Here is a 16,612-nt window from a genome sequence, read left to right on the forward strand (position 1 = left end):
GATCCCATCAAGTGACTTAGTAAGGGGCTGGGACCGGGGGTCAGGACATCCTGATTCTTCTCCTGTGTGGTCTCACCTTATGTCACTGAACATCTCTGGGACTCATTCAGACTTGTCTGGAGAGTGACACAGAAATCCTGCTGTGGTGGTGGCTTCAGATATTGTGATGTCCACCAGAGGCTGTGACTCTTCCATTTTTAAATAAAGAGTTATGGTGATATTTAATTAACTAATTGTGCAGGTAGGTGGGGGTGTTAGTGTCACAGTGGTACAACTCTAGGGACTTGGTTCTTTCTTTTCACAGTGTGTGGGTCCTGGGGATAGAACTCAGGTTGTCGGGCTTCACCTGCCGAGCCATCTGGCCTGCCTCGCAGCCCTTCTCTTTCACCAGTATCTCAGCTTGTCCCCTAGCTGTAGCCAGTGTGTGATATGGTTTATAGACCAGGGTACGTCTGAGGGGAATGGCTTTAGATAGCTACAGTTAATTACAGGGAGGAGCAGAACTCAGAACTTGAGGGGCCTCCAGGAGGCCTGAGAAGTAATTCTCTCCTCCCCCCTTCCCCCGTCCCCAGTTACTGTCTAAACATGCTCTGCTTCTGTGACACATCTCCCTCATCACTGGACAAAGTGAAGGAGCTGTTGGCTCTTCGGCCCTGGTCAGGTGCTGCAGCCAGCAGAGCGTAGGGTACCATGTGTGAGAAGCAGCTCGCAGACCAGTTTCTGTGGATGACCTCACAGATGTCTGTGGTTTCCTTGTCCCCACCTTTCACCTTTCCCAGACCCGAGCCACGAACGAGCTGGAGGGAATCTGCGCTACTTTGAGCGGTTGTTAGAGGAAGAAAGAGGGAAATCACCATCAAATCAGACAGACACCGGACTGGCAACCCAGGAAAACTTGTACGAGAGGCCCACGGACTACCTGCCTGAGAGGGATGTGTACGAGAGCCTGTGTCGAGGGGAGGGTGTCAAACTGGTGAGACCTGGGAAGGGTCTGGTGGTGGGTCAGGCTGGGGATCTGAGTGCAGGCTCTGGGCAGGCAGCGTGGAAAGTTCCTCTGCCTATTTGTATTTTTCTCCACATCTGCTGAGGCTTCAGGGTGGGCATTCTCTGATGCGCAGGTCAAGAGATTGTCTCCTTGGTGCTATGGGGAGGAGTACCATCCGGCAAGGCATTATTGTGCATCCCGCTCACCCCAGTGTGCCTAGCTATCATTTGACTCGTTGGTTTGAAGAAAACGATGGGTGTGGATGTGCCTCAGATCCCCAAGAGTAGTTGTGGTGTACATGACGTGTAAGATGCAGTGGTAAACAAAGGCAGTACTTGCTGGGGTTTGTTTTGAGAGCCATAGGGTCACAGCTCCGCATGAGGGAGGCTGTCACCTTTCCTGGACCCCTGGCTGGCTCTCAATAGTTTCTGTGTGGAAAGGCAGCTCCCCACCAATAGTGCTTCAGACCTCCATGGAAAGGAGGGCCCTCTGCCACAGGGCTGTGGAGACGAGGTGATCTTCCGAGGGAAGGGGGAGCTGTGTGACTTGGGTGAGGTCACTTCCCACTTTGGTTTTCTTCTGTGGTGAAGCTGACGACAGTCTTGGTCCCGGAGGGTGAGACCGGTGCGTGCAGACAGCCGGGCTGGGAGCGAGAGGAAGGGCTCCGTCTGCTCAGGCCCTGTGCTCTGTGCTCCCCAGACACCCCGCAGGCAGAAGAAGCTTTTCTGTAGGTACCACCATGGAGACAGAGTGCCACAGCTCCTCATCGCCCCCTTCAAAGAGGAAGACGAGTGGGACAGCCCACACATCGTCAGGTACTATGACGTGATGTCCGACGAAGAAATCGAAAGGATCAAGGAGATTGCTAAGCCCAAAGTAGGTGTCTCTGAGGGTCCTGCTGGGGCACTGGATAGGGTGGGGTGCAGTCCCTCTTGCTACCTCTACGGAGAGGTTGGTCTGTTCCCCACTCTCACCAATAGCTCATTGACATGCTGCAGACTTAGCCTTGAAGGTTCGTGGCCTACTAGGGAAGGAAAAGTTGGGACACAGGAGGGACAGACATAAGCTATGATAGCGTCATGTTGGGAGCAGGGCATCTCAGTAACAAGTGCCAAGTCACCTGGTTGAAGGGCTGGCGTATGGGTTGTTCTTTGGGGAAATGCATAGTTCTAGAAAAGTGGGACCTCAGGGCTGCAATGAGGGGGGAGGGCTGTAGTGAGGGGAGGGCTGCAGTGAGGGGTGATGGGGGAGGGCTACAGTGAGGAGTGATGGGGAGGGCTGCAGTGAGGGGGAGGGCTGCAGTGAGGGGTAATGGGGAGGGCTGCAGTGAGGGGTGATGGAGGAGGGTTGCAGTGAGGGATGATGGGGGAGGGCTGCAGTGAGGGGTGATGGAGGAGGGTTGCAGTGAGGGGTGATGGGGGAGGGCTGCAGTGAGGGGTGATGGGGAAGGGCTGCAGTAAGGGGTGATGGGGGAGGGCTGCAGTGAGGGGTGATGGGGAGGGCTGCAGTGAGAGGGAGGGCTGCAGTGAGGGGTGATGAGGGAGGGCTGCAGTGAGGGGGAGGACTGCAATGAGGGGTGATGAGGGAGGGCTGCAGTGAGAGGGAGGGCTGCAGTGAGGGTGATGGAGGATGGCTGCAGTGAGGGGGAGGGCTGCAATGAGCGGGAGGGCTGCAGTGAGCAGTGACAGCTGCAGTGCCCTGTCTGACTTGGAGGATGTACGTCCATACAATCTGGATATCCCTCCATCATCTTCCATCATCTTCTCCACTTATTCATATATTTATGTTTTCAGTTCAAACATACTTTATACATTTTTTACTAAGCATAGTAGTCCTTGGTTTGTTTTGTGAATTTTCTTCTTGGGAGTATTTTAACTGTTTACATTGTTATATTAGTTTACTATTATATGCTAAATTAGTTACATTTATTTAATGAATGTATATGAGTACACTGTAGCTGACTTCAGACACACCAGAAGAGGGAATCGGATCCCATTACAGATGGTTGTGAGTCACCATGTGGTTGCTGGGAATTGAACTCAGGACCTCTAGAAGAGCGCTCAGTGCTCTTCACCTCTGAGCCATCTCTCCAGCCCGTGCATATTTCTTCTTTTAATGTAGGGTCTTATGTAATTCAGGCTTCTGTCTGTCTGTATGACTATCTATCTATCTATCTATCTATCTATCTATCTATCTATCTATCTGGATATGTGGATAATCTTGAACTTCTGATCCTTCTGCCTCCACCTCCCAAGGGCTAGAATTACAGAACTACAGAAGTATGATATTATACCATTTTCTACAATGCAGGCAATCAAACCCAGGGCCTCATGTGTTAAGCAAGCCCTCCTTCAGCTGTTCCATGCTTCTAGCCCACTATGCCTAACTATTGGGTTTGAAGTGTACCTCACAGCAATAACTGGTGTTTATTGAGCTTGGTGTGGCAGGACCTGCCTCCAGCATTGTATGTTTCTGAACTGTTGTCCGTCGCAAAGACTCCAGCTCATCTTCATTTTCCCCTGAGAAAATGGAGAAAGCTGGCCTGCGTGGATCAGAGGCGGTAGAAGTTAGTCCTTTTTTGGGCTGACTTTCTTGGGTTATCTCAGTAGGAATGTCATTTGCAAGCAAGGAAGATACTTTGCCTTCCTAATACATCTCCTTTACCTTGAGTATCTTATTGAGCTGCCTGGAACTTCTATGACATTTTTGCAGGGGACATCCTTGTCTTGTTTCTGAGTATCCTGGAAATCCAACTGGTATTTCTGCCATGTTCGCCATTGACTGTTGGTTTTGTATATATGTCAGGTTAATACAATTATTCTTGGATTCCTGGCCCATAGATGATTTGATCCCATTTAATCTCTTCTGAAGAGAACGGTGGGCTGCCATTTTCCCCAATGTTCTCCCATCACAGGTCACGGGGAGGGAGGAGTTAGCTGGCTCCTCTGGTCTTTGTGTGTAGTAGAATTGTAGTGGCTGAGGTGGCCGGGAGCTTCTACTCATGGACAGACCTAAGATAGGTTCCTGTAGTAGCCCCCAGAACCTTAGGGCAGCCTTGGTTTGAAGACCTGGCACATCTGGAGACAGGGTCTGTTGCTGATATCGCAGATGTCGCCGAGAGTCAGTCTAGTCAATGTGTATAGACAACTGTAACCAGGACTCATCTCTCTTCCTGGGTCAGTTACAAAGCCCTCTAGAAAAGAGAACTAGGTTTCTGGTCTCTAACCGAGAGAGGCACTGTCAAGCTGGAATCTCCAGAGATTCCTTTCCTGCCTTAGTCTCAGACATTGAACATCCCTCTGTGCGCACGTGCAGACATGAGAAGCATGAATCGGGAAGGTGGCTGGCATTGGGACAGTTGTGTTTTGAACAGGAGCTGTGTGATGAGCGTACACATTGGCCATCACTCATGACCTTTTCTTTCCGGAGGTTAGGACGGACAGATGCTATTCTGGCTTTGAAGTGGGGCCAATGAGCTTAGCTTGGCTTGTGGAGAATGCCTGGCAGCTGTCTGTGAGTCCCCAGTCTGCTTTCAAAATAGCCCCGTCTGTCCCCAGGGCAGAACACAGCTGCCCAAAGTCTTTTTCGGGCACCAGGCCAATGCTGAGGCTCCAATGTTTGCCCTGTGTAGTGGCGATGGATGTCACCAGGCAGGGATGGCCATCCACTAGGCTCAGAGAAGGACCATAGCCTGGAGCATCCGTCTTTGCTGGGTATGCTGGCTACCATCTTCACATTAAAATGTTATGACGCAAAGTGACCAGATGGGTCAATTTACTTCCTTACCACATTTCCGTTATGGCTCCTCTTCTCCATCTCTCTTGTCACCTCCTGTTCCAGGTCACTGCCATCTCTTACCCTGACCCTTGTTCCAACATTATGTTAGTTTTTCCCCCATTCTGGTCTCTCCTTTGTCAGCTCTCCATAAGGTGGCACAATAGTCCTGACATTTTAACCGCCCGTCTCTCCCTTGCATAAGACTGTCCCTATTTCAGGTTGACCATAAGATGGCAGCAGACCCCGTCTCTGTTTCCCCTCAGCCTGTCCTTAGCTCACTACATCCTGGAGCCTCAGCCTGTGGCCAGCGCCCTTTCATCCCCGGCCTTCCCTGCTGCTATAATGTACAGGACCCCAGGTGCCTGGTACCCTAACCTGGACCGGCAGAGGGGCGGGGTCCCAAGGAGGAAGGGCCAAGGGATCAGAGATAAAGAAGATAGAACTTGTGGGCTCAGGAGGTCTCGAATAAGATATGCCTTACGTCACACAAGCTTTTAAAGAAGTTCAGCATCATGTATACTGTTTCCAGGGTATAAGTGAGACAGTGCCACGGAAAAGCTATCCTACAGTAGGACAAAGTCAGCAGGAGGCTAATCAGGCAGTGTTGCACAAGGGGAATACAGGGCACCAGAGAGAAGCACACAACTTTGGGACTGACAACTATAGGCCCCTAGGGTGGGAAGGGTTTGGTTCTTAGGATCCAAAGCTTCAGCTCCTCAAGGCCCTGGTTGGTCCCAGGCCGTTACTAAACCCACCAAGATTCAGACATTCCTTGCACACATGAGGGCCTCAGAGAATAATGACTTGGATCAGCCTGGCTCTCCATAGTACCCATCCACTGCAACCCTTTGGCTGCTCTCCCACAGGACGTTACAGCTCACCCGTGAGCTTTTAGTAGTATGCTACAATTGCCTGGCCAGTTTTCTACTGTCTCCACGTGACCAAGTTATTTGATGGCAGACGTCATGTCTCGGTCACCCAGCTTAGCACCTGGCACACAGTAGACACCAATCAAATAGTTATTAAAAGCAAGAGTCAGCAATATTCTATTTGGTTCATCTGTACTTCTGTCTGGACATGTCTTCCTTACCAGGCCCACATCATGTGAGCCCACTAGGACAGTCCACACCACAGATAAGATAACTGTATCCTTGCTGTCCCTGTTGGCAGTACTTGCTAAGCCTTTATAGGGAGACTGGGAGCTAAGGTAAAGGGAGGGTGTGTGTGTGTGTGTGCATGTGTGTGTGTGTGTGTGTGTGTGTATGTGTGTGTGTGTGTGTGTGCGTGTGTGTGTGTGTGTGTGTGTGTGTGTTTGCCCATAATGGGCGGCTTCTGCATCCACATACTTCAGATTCCTGCTGTTTTCTTTGTTGACTATGGGAGGGCCCCAAGGGACTGGAAACTGTCTCCTTGCTGAGCAGTGGGAGCCCAGCAGGGCAGGAGGCACAGCAGACAGTATTTGGATAGCTTCTTGGCAGAAGGGTGGGAAAACTTGACCAAGTCAAGAGGAGAGATGGCCCAGTCTGAGTGTTGTGGAATCCATCATAGCCCAGACTGTGGTGTGGGCCTGTCAAGGAAGGCCTTGTTCAGGGAAGATAAATGCATGAAGCAAGCAGAACTCATAGGCACAACAGTGCTGGCAGCATAGACCTGATAGGTGGGGGCGGGTAGTGAGCAAGGAGGGTGTGGCCAGGCCTCAGCACACAGAGGAAAGTGGAGACGAGACTGTAGCATCATGGGACCTTGGCTAGAGTCATTCTCTGCAGCTGTGGCCTCGGTGTCCTCTGGGAAAACAACACCACCAAGAAGGATAACTCTGTCCTCTCTTTCTCCCTTTCAGCTTGCACGAGCCACTGTGCGTGACCCCAAGACAGGTGTCCTCACCGTTGCCAGCTACAGAGTTTCCAAAAGGTGAGCGGTGCATGGGGTGGGGTAGCTGGTCAAGCCCAACCCTGGAGCTTCCCATAGGATGCAAGAGCATGCTGATGCCACCTTATCCAGCCTGCTGCTCCGCCTCACTCTCTGTGGCATTTACCCTGTTGCCCATGAGTGCTGGCCTTGACTGGTCTCAGAGGACACCATCTGAGCCTGTCTGTGTCCTTCATCTTTGCCCAGCTCCTGGCTGGAGGAGGATGATGACCCTGTCGTGGCCCGAGTCAACCGGCGGATGCAGCATATCACCGGGCTAACGGTGAAGACGGCAGAGCTATTGCAGGTGGGTTGGTCCCCTGGGGCTGGAGGACTTGGGAGGGAGGGGTTATGTTGGGTGAGGTGGTTTCCCAAGGTGCTCAGGCTGTGAGAGAAGGCTCACCCTCTCCATTAGTTATTTTCCTAATTAAAGGACCTGACAGAAGCCAACTGACAGAGGGGAGATGTGCTTCGGCTCAGTTTCAGTCCATTATGGGGAGGCTTGGCAGTGGGAGCTTGCAACATAGTTTGTTCACATCTTGCCAATTCAGAAACCAGAGGCCTGGCCAGAGCCAACAGTAGATATAACCTTCATGACCTACTTATGCTAGCCAGGTTCCAGATTCCAGCCTCCCTACACAGTACCACCAACAGGGGAACAAATGTCTGCTCATATGAGCCTTGAGTTCATATTCGCAGCATCCACACAAAAAGCTGAGTGTGGCTACGCATTTTACTGTCACCCCAGCTGCCACGGAGAACACGGATAGGAGGCTTGCTGGATGTCAGCTTACCTTCAGGTTCATTGTCTCAAGGGAACCAGGTGGAGCATGATAAAGTGAACACACGACATCCTTCTCTGGCCCCTGCATGCACACACCACCATATCCATACACCACAAACATAAAGTACACACACACACACACACACACACACACACACACACACACACACACAAAGCATGGGGGTTGTGCTTAGGCCTAGAGAGATGGCATCCCTGGGGTTGGGCTGCCGCAGGGCTGTTCAGACTGATGGCCAATGCAACACTGTAATCCCTCTCCAGGTTGCAAACTACGGAATGGGGGGACAGTACGAGCCACACTTTGACTTCTCGAGGGTAAGTCTCCCATCGTCTTTGGAGGGCTCCTCTCTGGCTGGTTTGACAAGGTTAGAGCCTCTAGAAACATTACAGCTCTCACGGCATCCATCCTCCACCTACCTAGTGAAAGGGGAAACTCTATGCTGCTGATAAAGCAACTGCAGAGCCCGGTGGAGCCTGGCTGTGTCCAATTGCCGTGCAGGTGGTTCTGCTTGATAATAAAGCCAAGGACCTCATTAGGACCCTGTGAAGGGTTTTCTTGCCTGTCCCCCAACCCTGTTGTTGTATTCTGACTGGGGTTCCCTATGTCACCCTGTCCCATCCGTGGCTTTTCAAGGGAAGGCATACTTGCCACCTCCCCCTGACCCTTTTGGTCCCAGTCCTTTGGGGGGCGGGTAAGTTAGTTGGAAACTTGGATAAAAGTTGTTGTCTGTTGCAGCGACCCTTTGACAGCGGCCTCAAAACGGAGGGCAATAGGTTAGCGACGTTTCTTAACTATGTAAGTACTGGGCTGGGCGGTTTTGTTCACTCTCACTTAATTTTATAGAGCGATGAGCAAGATGCTTTCAAGCGTTTAGGGACTGGGAACCGTGTGGCCACGTTTCTAAACTATGTGAGTATGATGCACGTACCTGATGGGCCCCGTGGAGACCCCGGGGCCACCAGGCTCCGTATCCCACCCCCATCAGGGCTCATAGCATCAGCCGCTGCTTAGTGGATCCTCGGTGCCCTTCTTGCCTAGAGTAGAGAGGGTTGGCTTTTGTCCTCACCAGTGTGCTTGCCTTTCTCCTATTCCCTGGCTCCCCACCCCCAATATTATTATTATTATTATTATTATTATTATTATTATTATTATTATTTTTAGCTGTGGTAAAAATATACATAACATAAAAATTACCATCGTAACAATTTTCTGGTGTGCTCTGGTGATATTTGTTAAATCCATCCCTAATGTGGACCATTTACCATCTGTTACCCTAGCTCTTCTCACCTCGTAAAATGGAAACTCTGTTTCTATTAAAGAGTATTTCCAGAGTCCCTTCCCCACCCCCACCCTGCTTTCTGAGCCCACATGAACCGCATCAAAGTGGATGCCTGGAACCATCTGTGCTTTTCACTGGCTGATGCTCTGAGCCCCGCTCTCCTTAACAGATGTCTGTGTGGTGGCCGCTTCTGCTTCCCTTTGATGGACACAGTTCTACGCTGAGCTTTGGGGATGAGAGCCCTGGTGGGCTCTGTCCTGGTGGCACAGGAAGCAGGGAGGGGGCTTTTAAAAGATAATGGCCTCTGTTTCCTCCGAGTGTGGTTGGCCATCTTCCCTCCCGCTACCCAGCCCGTCTGTAGGCTTCTGCTTCCCTCTCCCGGCTGGGGTAGCTTAGTCTAAGGAAGCCTAGTCAAGGGGTTTAGAAAGGGAGCTTACTTACTCCTCTTTACGTTTTAATTATGTGCTGGAGGTCTGCCCTGCACACACACTGCTGAGAAGGTCCTATGTGGTCTCCCCTGCGACATCTGAGATCCGATACAGGAGGCTCACTAGGAGCATGGGAGAGAGTGTTACTTGGTTACCATGGAGACAAACACTGCCCAATTTGCCCAGGCATGGGATTTAGTAAAGGCCTCATTTAGGAAATAACATGTCAGTTATGACTTGAAAGTCGAGTGGAAATTTGTGGAGCATATTTGCTTTTTTGGCAAAGAGGAGAGTGTCAGGGCCTGGAAGAGAAAATGTCTGAGGTGTTGGGAAGTGGACAAAGGTCAGCGTATCTGGAGAGGGAGGTGGAGACTCTGGATTGGAACCCCGGTGCCCAGCACCGGGGAAGCCACTGGGTGTTTTCATCTTTCTTACCGCGAGCCCGCTGAGTGCCTGCCTCTTCCATCAGACTGGTGTGTGGGGAATTTCTTAGCTCTAGGGGTTCCCCCTTTTTTTTCTTAGCACTAATTTTTATTACCTTATAGGCCATTTTTATTATTGTATAACCAAACAAAACAAAAAACTAAAACAAACCAAAAACAAAACAAAACCCACTTCAAGTAAAAATGTAATTTAGTACCACAGGAGAGGCACTGAGTGGCATTCTGGGAAGGTGAAAGTCTGATGAGAGCAGCTAGAGCCAGAAAAACAGCCACACAGAGAAAGGGACACTCCTGAGGTTGGAAGCCATGGGGAGCTCCTGCCCAGAGCAGTGTGCTAAGCACAGTAGCTTAGGCAAGGCCCAGGCCGGGTGAGGGTTCAAGATGGGGTCAAGGTGGACATTCTCTCTCTCTCTCTCTCTCTCTCTCTCTCTCTCTCTCTCTCTCCCTCCCTTCCTTAGTTTCTTTCTTTTTGAGATGTATTTATATCGTATGAGGGTTTGCCTGCATATATGTATGTGTGTGTGTGTGTATATATATATATATATATATATATATATATATATATATATATATATACACACATATATATTGTACCATGTGCATGCATGGTGCCCACAGGCCAGAAGAGGACATCAGATCCCTTGGTATTGGAGTTATGGATGGTTGTGAGCCTCCTCTTACACTGGGTTGTGTGTAATAGCAGCAAACTCTCTTAACTGCTAAGCTGTCTCTCTAGACGAAGATAGTCATTTTTTAAATAGGCTTGGATTGTTCCCATTCAAGGACAGCCTGTCTGTGGGACTTCTGAGGCCTTCAGCTCTTGGACATCCAGTCATAGAGACTGTCCTGATGAACCCCACAGATTCAGTGGCCTGTGGGAAGTCTCTCTTAGCTGAGGATAGGCCATAGAGCAGAGCCTCCAGGCGCAACCCCTCAGGGTTACCTGCCATCCTTGACCAGAGGGGCCAAACTCTTTGCCTTATGTTCCCAGATGAGCGATGTCGAAGCTGGTGGTGCCACCGTCTTCCCCGACTTGGGAGCAGCTATTTGGCCCAAGAAGGTAAGTGTGACTCTTCAGGGTCACACATTGACGCAGGCCTCAGACCTTGTCCCTGTCCCCCAGTGCTGTTGACTATTAATGTGATGTACCTTAATTCCTTCCCACCTGCATCCTGAATTGTCCCAACTTCTACCCAGGGATAAGGGACGGTAAGGAAGACCCTTCAGGGCAGGTAGTTTCGAAACTTCCTTTTGTTTGAGGGATAGGTAACTTTTAGGAACTGTTTCCAGAGTCCCAGAGCCCCATTTCCAAAACACCGGAAAGGAGGGACATTTCTGCCAAGGGGTGGGGTGGGGGCTCTAGATTCTTCTTGGAGCATGTCCTTGTGACTGATTTTTAGGGTGTGCTCTGATAGCTCATCTCTTTCCCAGGGCACGGCTGTATTCTGGTACAACCTTCTTCGAAGTGGGGAAGGCGATTATCGGACGAGACATGCAGCCTGCCCTGTGCTTGTGGGCTGCAAGTGGGGTGAGTGGCTTGAGGGGTAGTGTGGATGGTACCTCAAACTGGCATTTGATGGTTGGCCTTAGGCGCAGAAGCGGAGACTGCTGCTAACTGCGTTCAGTTCCATACATCACAAAAGGTTTTCTCTGGGGCTCAGCAGTTCCCGAAGCTGGCTGCTCCGAGATGCTCAGAGAGCTGAGGAATCCTGGGCTGAATGAGCACCATAGGTCTAGTGTGGTCTCTGGTAAGGGTTTTAGGGGAGCATAGAGAGAGCTGGGAGCACAGACGAGAGGGTGTGTCTGTCCAAGGCAAGGAAGACTCTTGTGGCTACAACCAGCATCTTAGGTAACAGGGTAGGAGACAGACTGTCCTTGTCACCTGAAGGAGGACAGGTCTGAGGTGAGCCTGGAGCCAAGAGGTGAGACTGGAGGCTGGGACCAGACCAGAGAAGATGAATGTTAGCCTTATCCTTTAAGTTGCTATGGAGAACTAGAAATGGCCTAGAGTGTGACAGGAAGGGACCGCATGCGTTTACAACTCTTGGAGTTTGGGCGATAAATAGTGATTGGCTCACAGAAAAGGTAAAATAAACAAATGAAAATGTGGTGGTTGCCGATTCGGGAGGAGAAAGACCAGTGTAAGTCTAATCTACTATGTGTCGAAAGCGTATCACAGATGGGCCACACGTGAGCACTGCGAGTTAATTTGAACTAAAGTTTATCATTTCACTATATATGTTATTAGTCATAAGTCTTCTAGATAGTTTGTTTAGTTAAGCCCAGGAATTAAACTGTATTTTGAAATCTGTCTTTAGTAGTGCATTACTTTTAAAAAATTGTGTGTGCGTGTGTTAGTGTGTGTATGTGTATGTATGTACAAGTGCCATGGCGCATGTGTGAGGGGCAGAGGACAATTTGAAACAGTGGTTTCCCTCCTTCCATGACATGGGCTCTGGTGTTTAAGCTCAGACGGAGCTCATAACAGGAGCTATGTCATCTGCTCTGTGTTACTTTTGTTTCCCTTGAGAGAGCCCACGTTTGAGGAACAGTCATGGTCCATGCCTGTGACATGGCAGGGACAGTGTTTCAGCTGGGGTGCCCACAGAACTAAGATTCTGTCTGTGGCTCACAGGGCCTGAGGCTCATGGCCAAACCCTGCTCAGTGTGACAGGTTCCTGTCCCTCACCTCTCAGTTTCTGCTTGTCTCTGTCCCAGCTATTTGAGGTCCTTCACACTTTTCAGAGCAACTCCTGCCTTTGGAGACTTTCTCAGCTCACTTTCTGTGTCTACTCCACTTGAAGTAGCAGCCGTATGGTATGCCCGCCTTCTTCCCGAGATAACTTCTGTTTGGCTTCCTGTTCTGTTTCAGTACTGCTCCTCCCTAACATCATGAGATGCCCTTTGGCTTTGTTCCCATGGTAACACCCACTGACTCTGGTCGGCTTCTGCATCATTATCTGTGTGCTCATGTATTTACAACAGCCCGTGAGCAGCTTGAAGCCTGAGGCCGTGTGGCACTGGAGTGTTACCCACAGGGCACAGGGCACAGGGCAGTGGTCATCATGGAGGAAGCATTCATTTTGGCTGCTTGCTGAACTGATAGGTAGGATCATCGCGTTCTTGCTTTCTGTTCACAGTCTCCAATAAGTGGTTCCATGAGCGAGGACAGGAGTTCTTGAGGCCTTGTGGAACAACGGAAGTTGATTGACGTCCTTTTCTGCTCCGCCCCTCCCTGGCCCACAGTCCAAGTCATCCGCAAGTTCAGTGTGACAGCTTCCTTTGTATGTCCCCGCTCCTGTCAGGCAGGTCATTGGAGGAGCCAGGGTTTGTCTGAATTGAGAGAGTTTATCCTGAGCCGAGTCGAGTCCTGGGCGACTGGGCCCCAGACTCGGACCAGCCTACGCCTGCCCTGGCTCCTGGGGTGGTCTTGGCATGGCTGCTGCAGAGCCAGACACCCGGCCAGACACCCGGCACGGTGCCCTCGTACCTCAGATATTTCAGGTGGAAGATGTTTCAATGAAACCAAAGTTCTGATGCTGTTTACATGTGTGTTTTTTATGACATTTCTATTTGTTGTGGCTTTAACCAAAAAAATAAAAATGTTCCTGCCGGAAGCCTTATTTTGGAGTGTTTTGGTTTTGTTGTTATTCTTGTATGGTATTGTTTGTATTGTTTGGTATTGTTTCCAGGAACTGGGCCCGGCATGGCTTAAAATGCCTGCCACACGAACTTGGACCTGAATTCTGATATCCAGCAAGTACATACAACTTGGGGCCTGACAGTGCCTCCCTATAATCTCAGTGCTAGGGTGGCAGAGGCAAGCATCCCCGGGGCCTGCTGAGCAGGTAGTCTAGCCACATCAGCAAGCTCCAGGCTCAGTGAGAGACACTGTTCCAAAAAATAAGGTGGAGGCTCACAGAGGAAAATGGCAGAAGTGGATGGCCAGTCTCCACAAGCCGGCGTACACACAAACATGCAAACATGCACACGCATGAACGTGTAGCACACCACGCAGAAGCCCTTTTACAATTTTTCCTGATTTGTATGCATCTCTGTCATACAGATGTTTTGCAGAGCAGAACACTAACCCCGGGTTCTAGACCTGGTTTTTCACACTGGTGTGCCCTCCAGGCTGCAGTGTGGAAATTGGAGGTGGTAAGTAATCTCACCCGCTCACCCAGGGAACACAGAGAGAACACATGTTCACAGCTGGAAAGCTGTGTTAGTGTTTGATTTGGGACATGTACACTGAGTTGTCCCCGGTGACAAATGTGAAGCATGTGAAAGCATGTGTCACCTTCTGTCGGCTGCAGCCTTCCTGTCAGCACTCAGGAACCGTGTGGGAGGCCCACCAGACTGCATCTCCTTCCCCGTCCTCAAAGGTCAGTGATAGCCATGGGCTGATGGTTTGCGGTCACCACTGAAGTTTCCCTCCTGTGACCAGGTCACTGAATACAGTTACCTCATTTTCACTGACCAAGTTTGTCTGTCTGGCTTCTTTCATCTGATATTTTGTTAAAGGTCTGTATTATCACAGAGTTTGTTTTTAACAGTTCATGCGGCGGGGGTGGGGGTGGGGGGCCTTCCAGAGAAACAGAACTGGAAGGGTGAATATATCTTACAAAGGGGGATTTATTACAAGATGCAGGCTGGGTAGTTCAACCGTGGCCAGCTATACTCTGGAGAGGCTGAGAACCAGCAGCAGTTTAGGCTGTGAGGTTTGGTGACTCGGTTGTCCCAATCTGGTGCTGAAGGCCTGGGGACTTCAGCAGAGTGACTGGTCCTCAGTCCACATTGGGAGGTGGAAGCAGCGGTGACGGGTAGCAAGAACTGGGCAGATGCACTCACCAGCAAGACGCAAAGGCGGGCAAGGAAGAGCGAGAGAGCTGCTGTTTTGGATCGTCTTGCATCTAGACCGCCTCAGGAAAGTATTGTGTACTGTGAGAGAGGGTCTTCCCCACTCTCTCAATCCCTCCTGGAAGTGCCCCCACAAAGCTGCCCAGAGGTGTATCTCTTAGCTGACTCTGGATTCTATGATGTCGACACTTGAGATTCATCACCACAGTGGGTCTATATCACAATACAGCATTTGAGAGGGTCTCAGTCTTTGTATAGTATGACAAAGGATGTTATAGGCACTTTATGCATGACTTCTGGTTCCCACAAATACATTTCTTTAGGATCTTTACCTAAGAACAGACATGTGGACTTCCCATTGGTCAGTCTTCAGTGTTACCTTATGAGGTATTGATTGCAGTGTGTTACACCCACACTCACCAGGAGTAAATGAAAGTTCTTACCCTCCCTCCCTCCTCCAGTGTCTGGTGTGGTCCTATGCTTAGGTTTTAACTAGCTGGGTGTGTGCTGTGGACCAAATGTTTGAGCCCTCCCCCAATTCATACGTCGGAATCCTGACCCCTAGTAGTATTAGAAGGTGGGATCTTTGGAGTTAATGAGGTCATGGGACTAGTGTTTCCTTAGGGAGATATATGTTGTCCTAGTCAGGGTTTCTGTTGCTGTGATGGAACACTGTGACCAAAGCAAGTTGGAGAGGAAAGGTTTCCTTGACTTACACTTCCACATCACTCTTCATCACTCAAGGAAGTCAGGACAGAACCGTGGAGGCAGGAGCTGATGCAGAGGCCATGGAGGGGAGCTGCTTTCATTTTGCTCCCCATGGCTTGCTCACCCTGCTTTCTTACAGACCCCAGGGCCACCTGCCCAGGGATGCCCCCACCCACAATGGGCTGGGCCCTCTTCCATCAGTCTCTAAGAAAATGCCCTACAGGCCTGCCTACACCTTCATCTTCTGGAGCATTCTTTTTTCATTTGAGGTTCCCTCATAGATTGGTATAGCTTGTATCAAGTTCACATAAAGCTAGCCTGTACATTTTTAAAAACATGTTTTATTTTTTATTTTTAAATGTGCATTGTTGTTCTACCTGCATGTGTGCTTGTGTCAGATCCCCTGGAGCAAAGGTTAGAGATAGCTGCAAGCTGCTATGTGGATGCTTCAAACTGAACCCAGGTCCTCTGGAAGAGCAACCAGTGCTGATGAGCCATTTCTCCAGCCCCTGCCAGCACACACACACACACACACACACACACACACACACACACACACACACACAATTTTCATGAACGATATCCCAGGGAACTCTCGATCTTCTTGCCATAAAGAGATAGGAAGAGGATAGTTGAACCAGGAGGCACATACTCATCGGATGATCCGATGGTACCCTGGCTTTGTTTTTTTTCTTCACTTTTGAAATAAAAGAAATAAATAGATCATTCTGTCCAATGTATAGTATTTTATTATGGCATCCCTGTATAAGAATGGTACCTGTTGGTGCATATCAGTGATGCTGAACACCCTTCTGGGTTTATTGGTCACTAGGTGTCTTCTTCGAGTTTTTCTTACTGATTCATAGACTTTGTTAATTATCTTTTCCAAATGACTATGTTGTGGACTGTCTTTTTCATTTTTAGTTCTAATAAAACAAAAGCTATCTTGTCTTCTTATTGCTCTTCTGAAGGTAACCCCTCCTCTCCTTGTCAGTAGCTTTTAACATTTGTTTCATTTTCATTTAATTTTTCATTAATTTTTCATGTATAGGATTCCTTTCTCCGTTTTCCTTCTGGGCATTTACAAAGCATCCTGAATTTGCCACTAGAGGTCTTTGATGAATTCTAGAAATTTCTCAGACATTATATCTTTTAAGTATTATTTCTGTCCCAATTTCTCCCTTCCCCTTTCTTCCTGAGACGATGGTCAATCTGGTTGATAAAAGCGTTTGCTTTATCACACATGCCCTACCCTCTCTCTGGTGTCTCCCAGCCCCTCACCATCAGATGCTCAAGATTAGATATCCCATTTGTCTGTTTCGTAGTTCATTTGTCTCTTTTTGTTTCCCTTCCTCCCCTTCCCACTCTCCCCTCAACGCACCTCCCTACCTCTTCCCCCCTCTCCAGTGCGGAAGACTGAA

General features: G+C 49.6%; 1 protein-coding gene across 3 annotated transcripts in view; it reads left to right on the forward strand.

The window, feature by feature from the left end:
* Nucleotides 1-13,246, forward strand: part of P4ha2 (prolyl 4-hydroxylase subunit alpha 2) — a 30,524-nt gene extending 17,278 nt beyond the window's left edge. For 2 of the 3 annotated variants that reach the window (XM_021212172.1, XM_029546039.1), the window contains 9 exons: nucleotides 780-973; nucleotides 1,685-1,861; nucleotides 6,603-6,673; nucleotides 6,878-6,977; nucleotides 7,734-7,787; nucleotides 8,317-8,382; nucleotides 10,615-10,683; nucleotides 11,055-11,151; nucleotides 12,764-13,246. In XM_021212172.1, coding sequence (XP_021067831.1) covers nucleotides 780-973; nucleotides 1,685-1,861; nucleotides 6,603-6,673; nucleotides 6,878-6,977; nucleotides 7,734-7,787; nucleotides 8,317-8,382; nucleotides 10,615-10,683; nucleotides 11,055-11,151; nucleotides 12,764-12,834 — 899 coding nt within the window. In that variant the 3' untranslated portion in view covers nucleotides 12,835-13,246. Of the gene's footprint in view, nucleotides 1-779; nucleotides 974-1,684; nucleotides 1,862-6,602; nucleotides 6,674-6,877; nucleotides 6,978-7,733; nucleotides 7,788-8,208; nucleotides 8,269-8,316; nucleotides 8,383-10,614; nucleotides 10,684-11,054; nucleotides 11,152-12,763 lie in introns of all 3 variants that reach the window. The other variant, XM_021212173.1, reaches the window with a different exon arrangement.
* Nucleotides 13,247-16,612: the final 3,366 nt, after the last annotated feature.

Source organism: Mus pahari, chromosome 14, assembly GCF_900095145.1.
Source record: "Mus pahari chromosome 14, PAHARI_EIJ_v1.1, whole genome shotgun sequence".
Classification (NCBI taxonomy): Eukaryota; Metazoa; Chordata; class Mammalia; order Rodentia; family Muridae; genus Mus; species Mus pahari.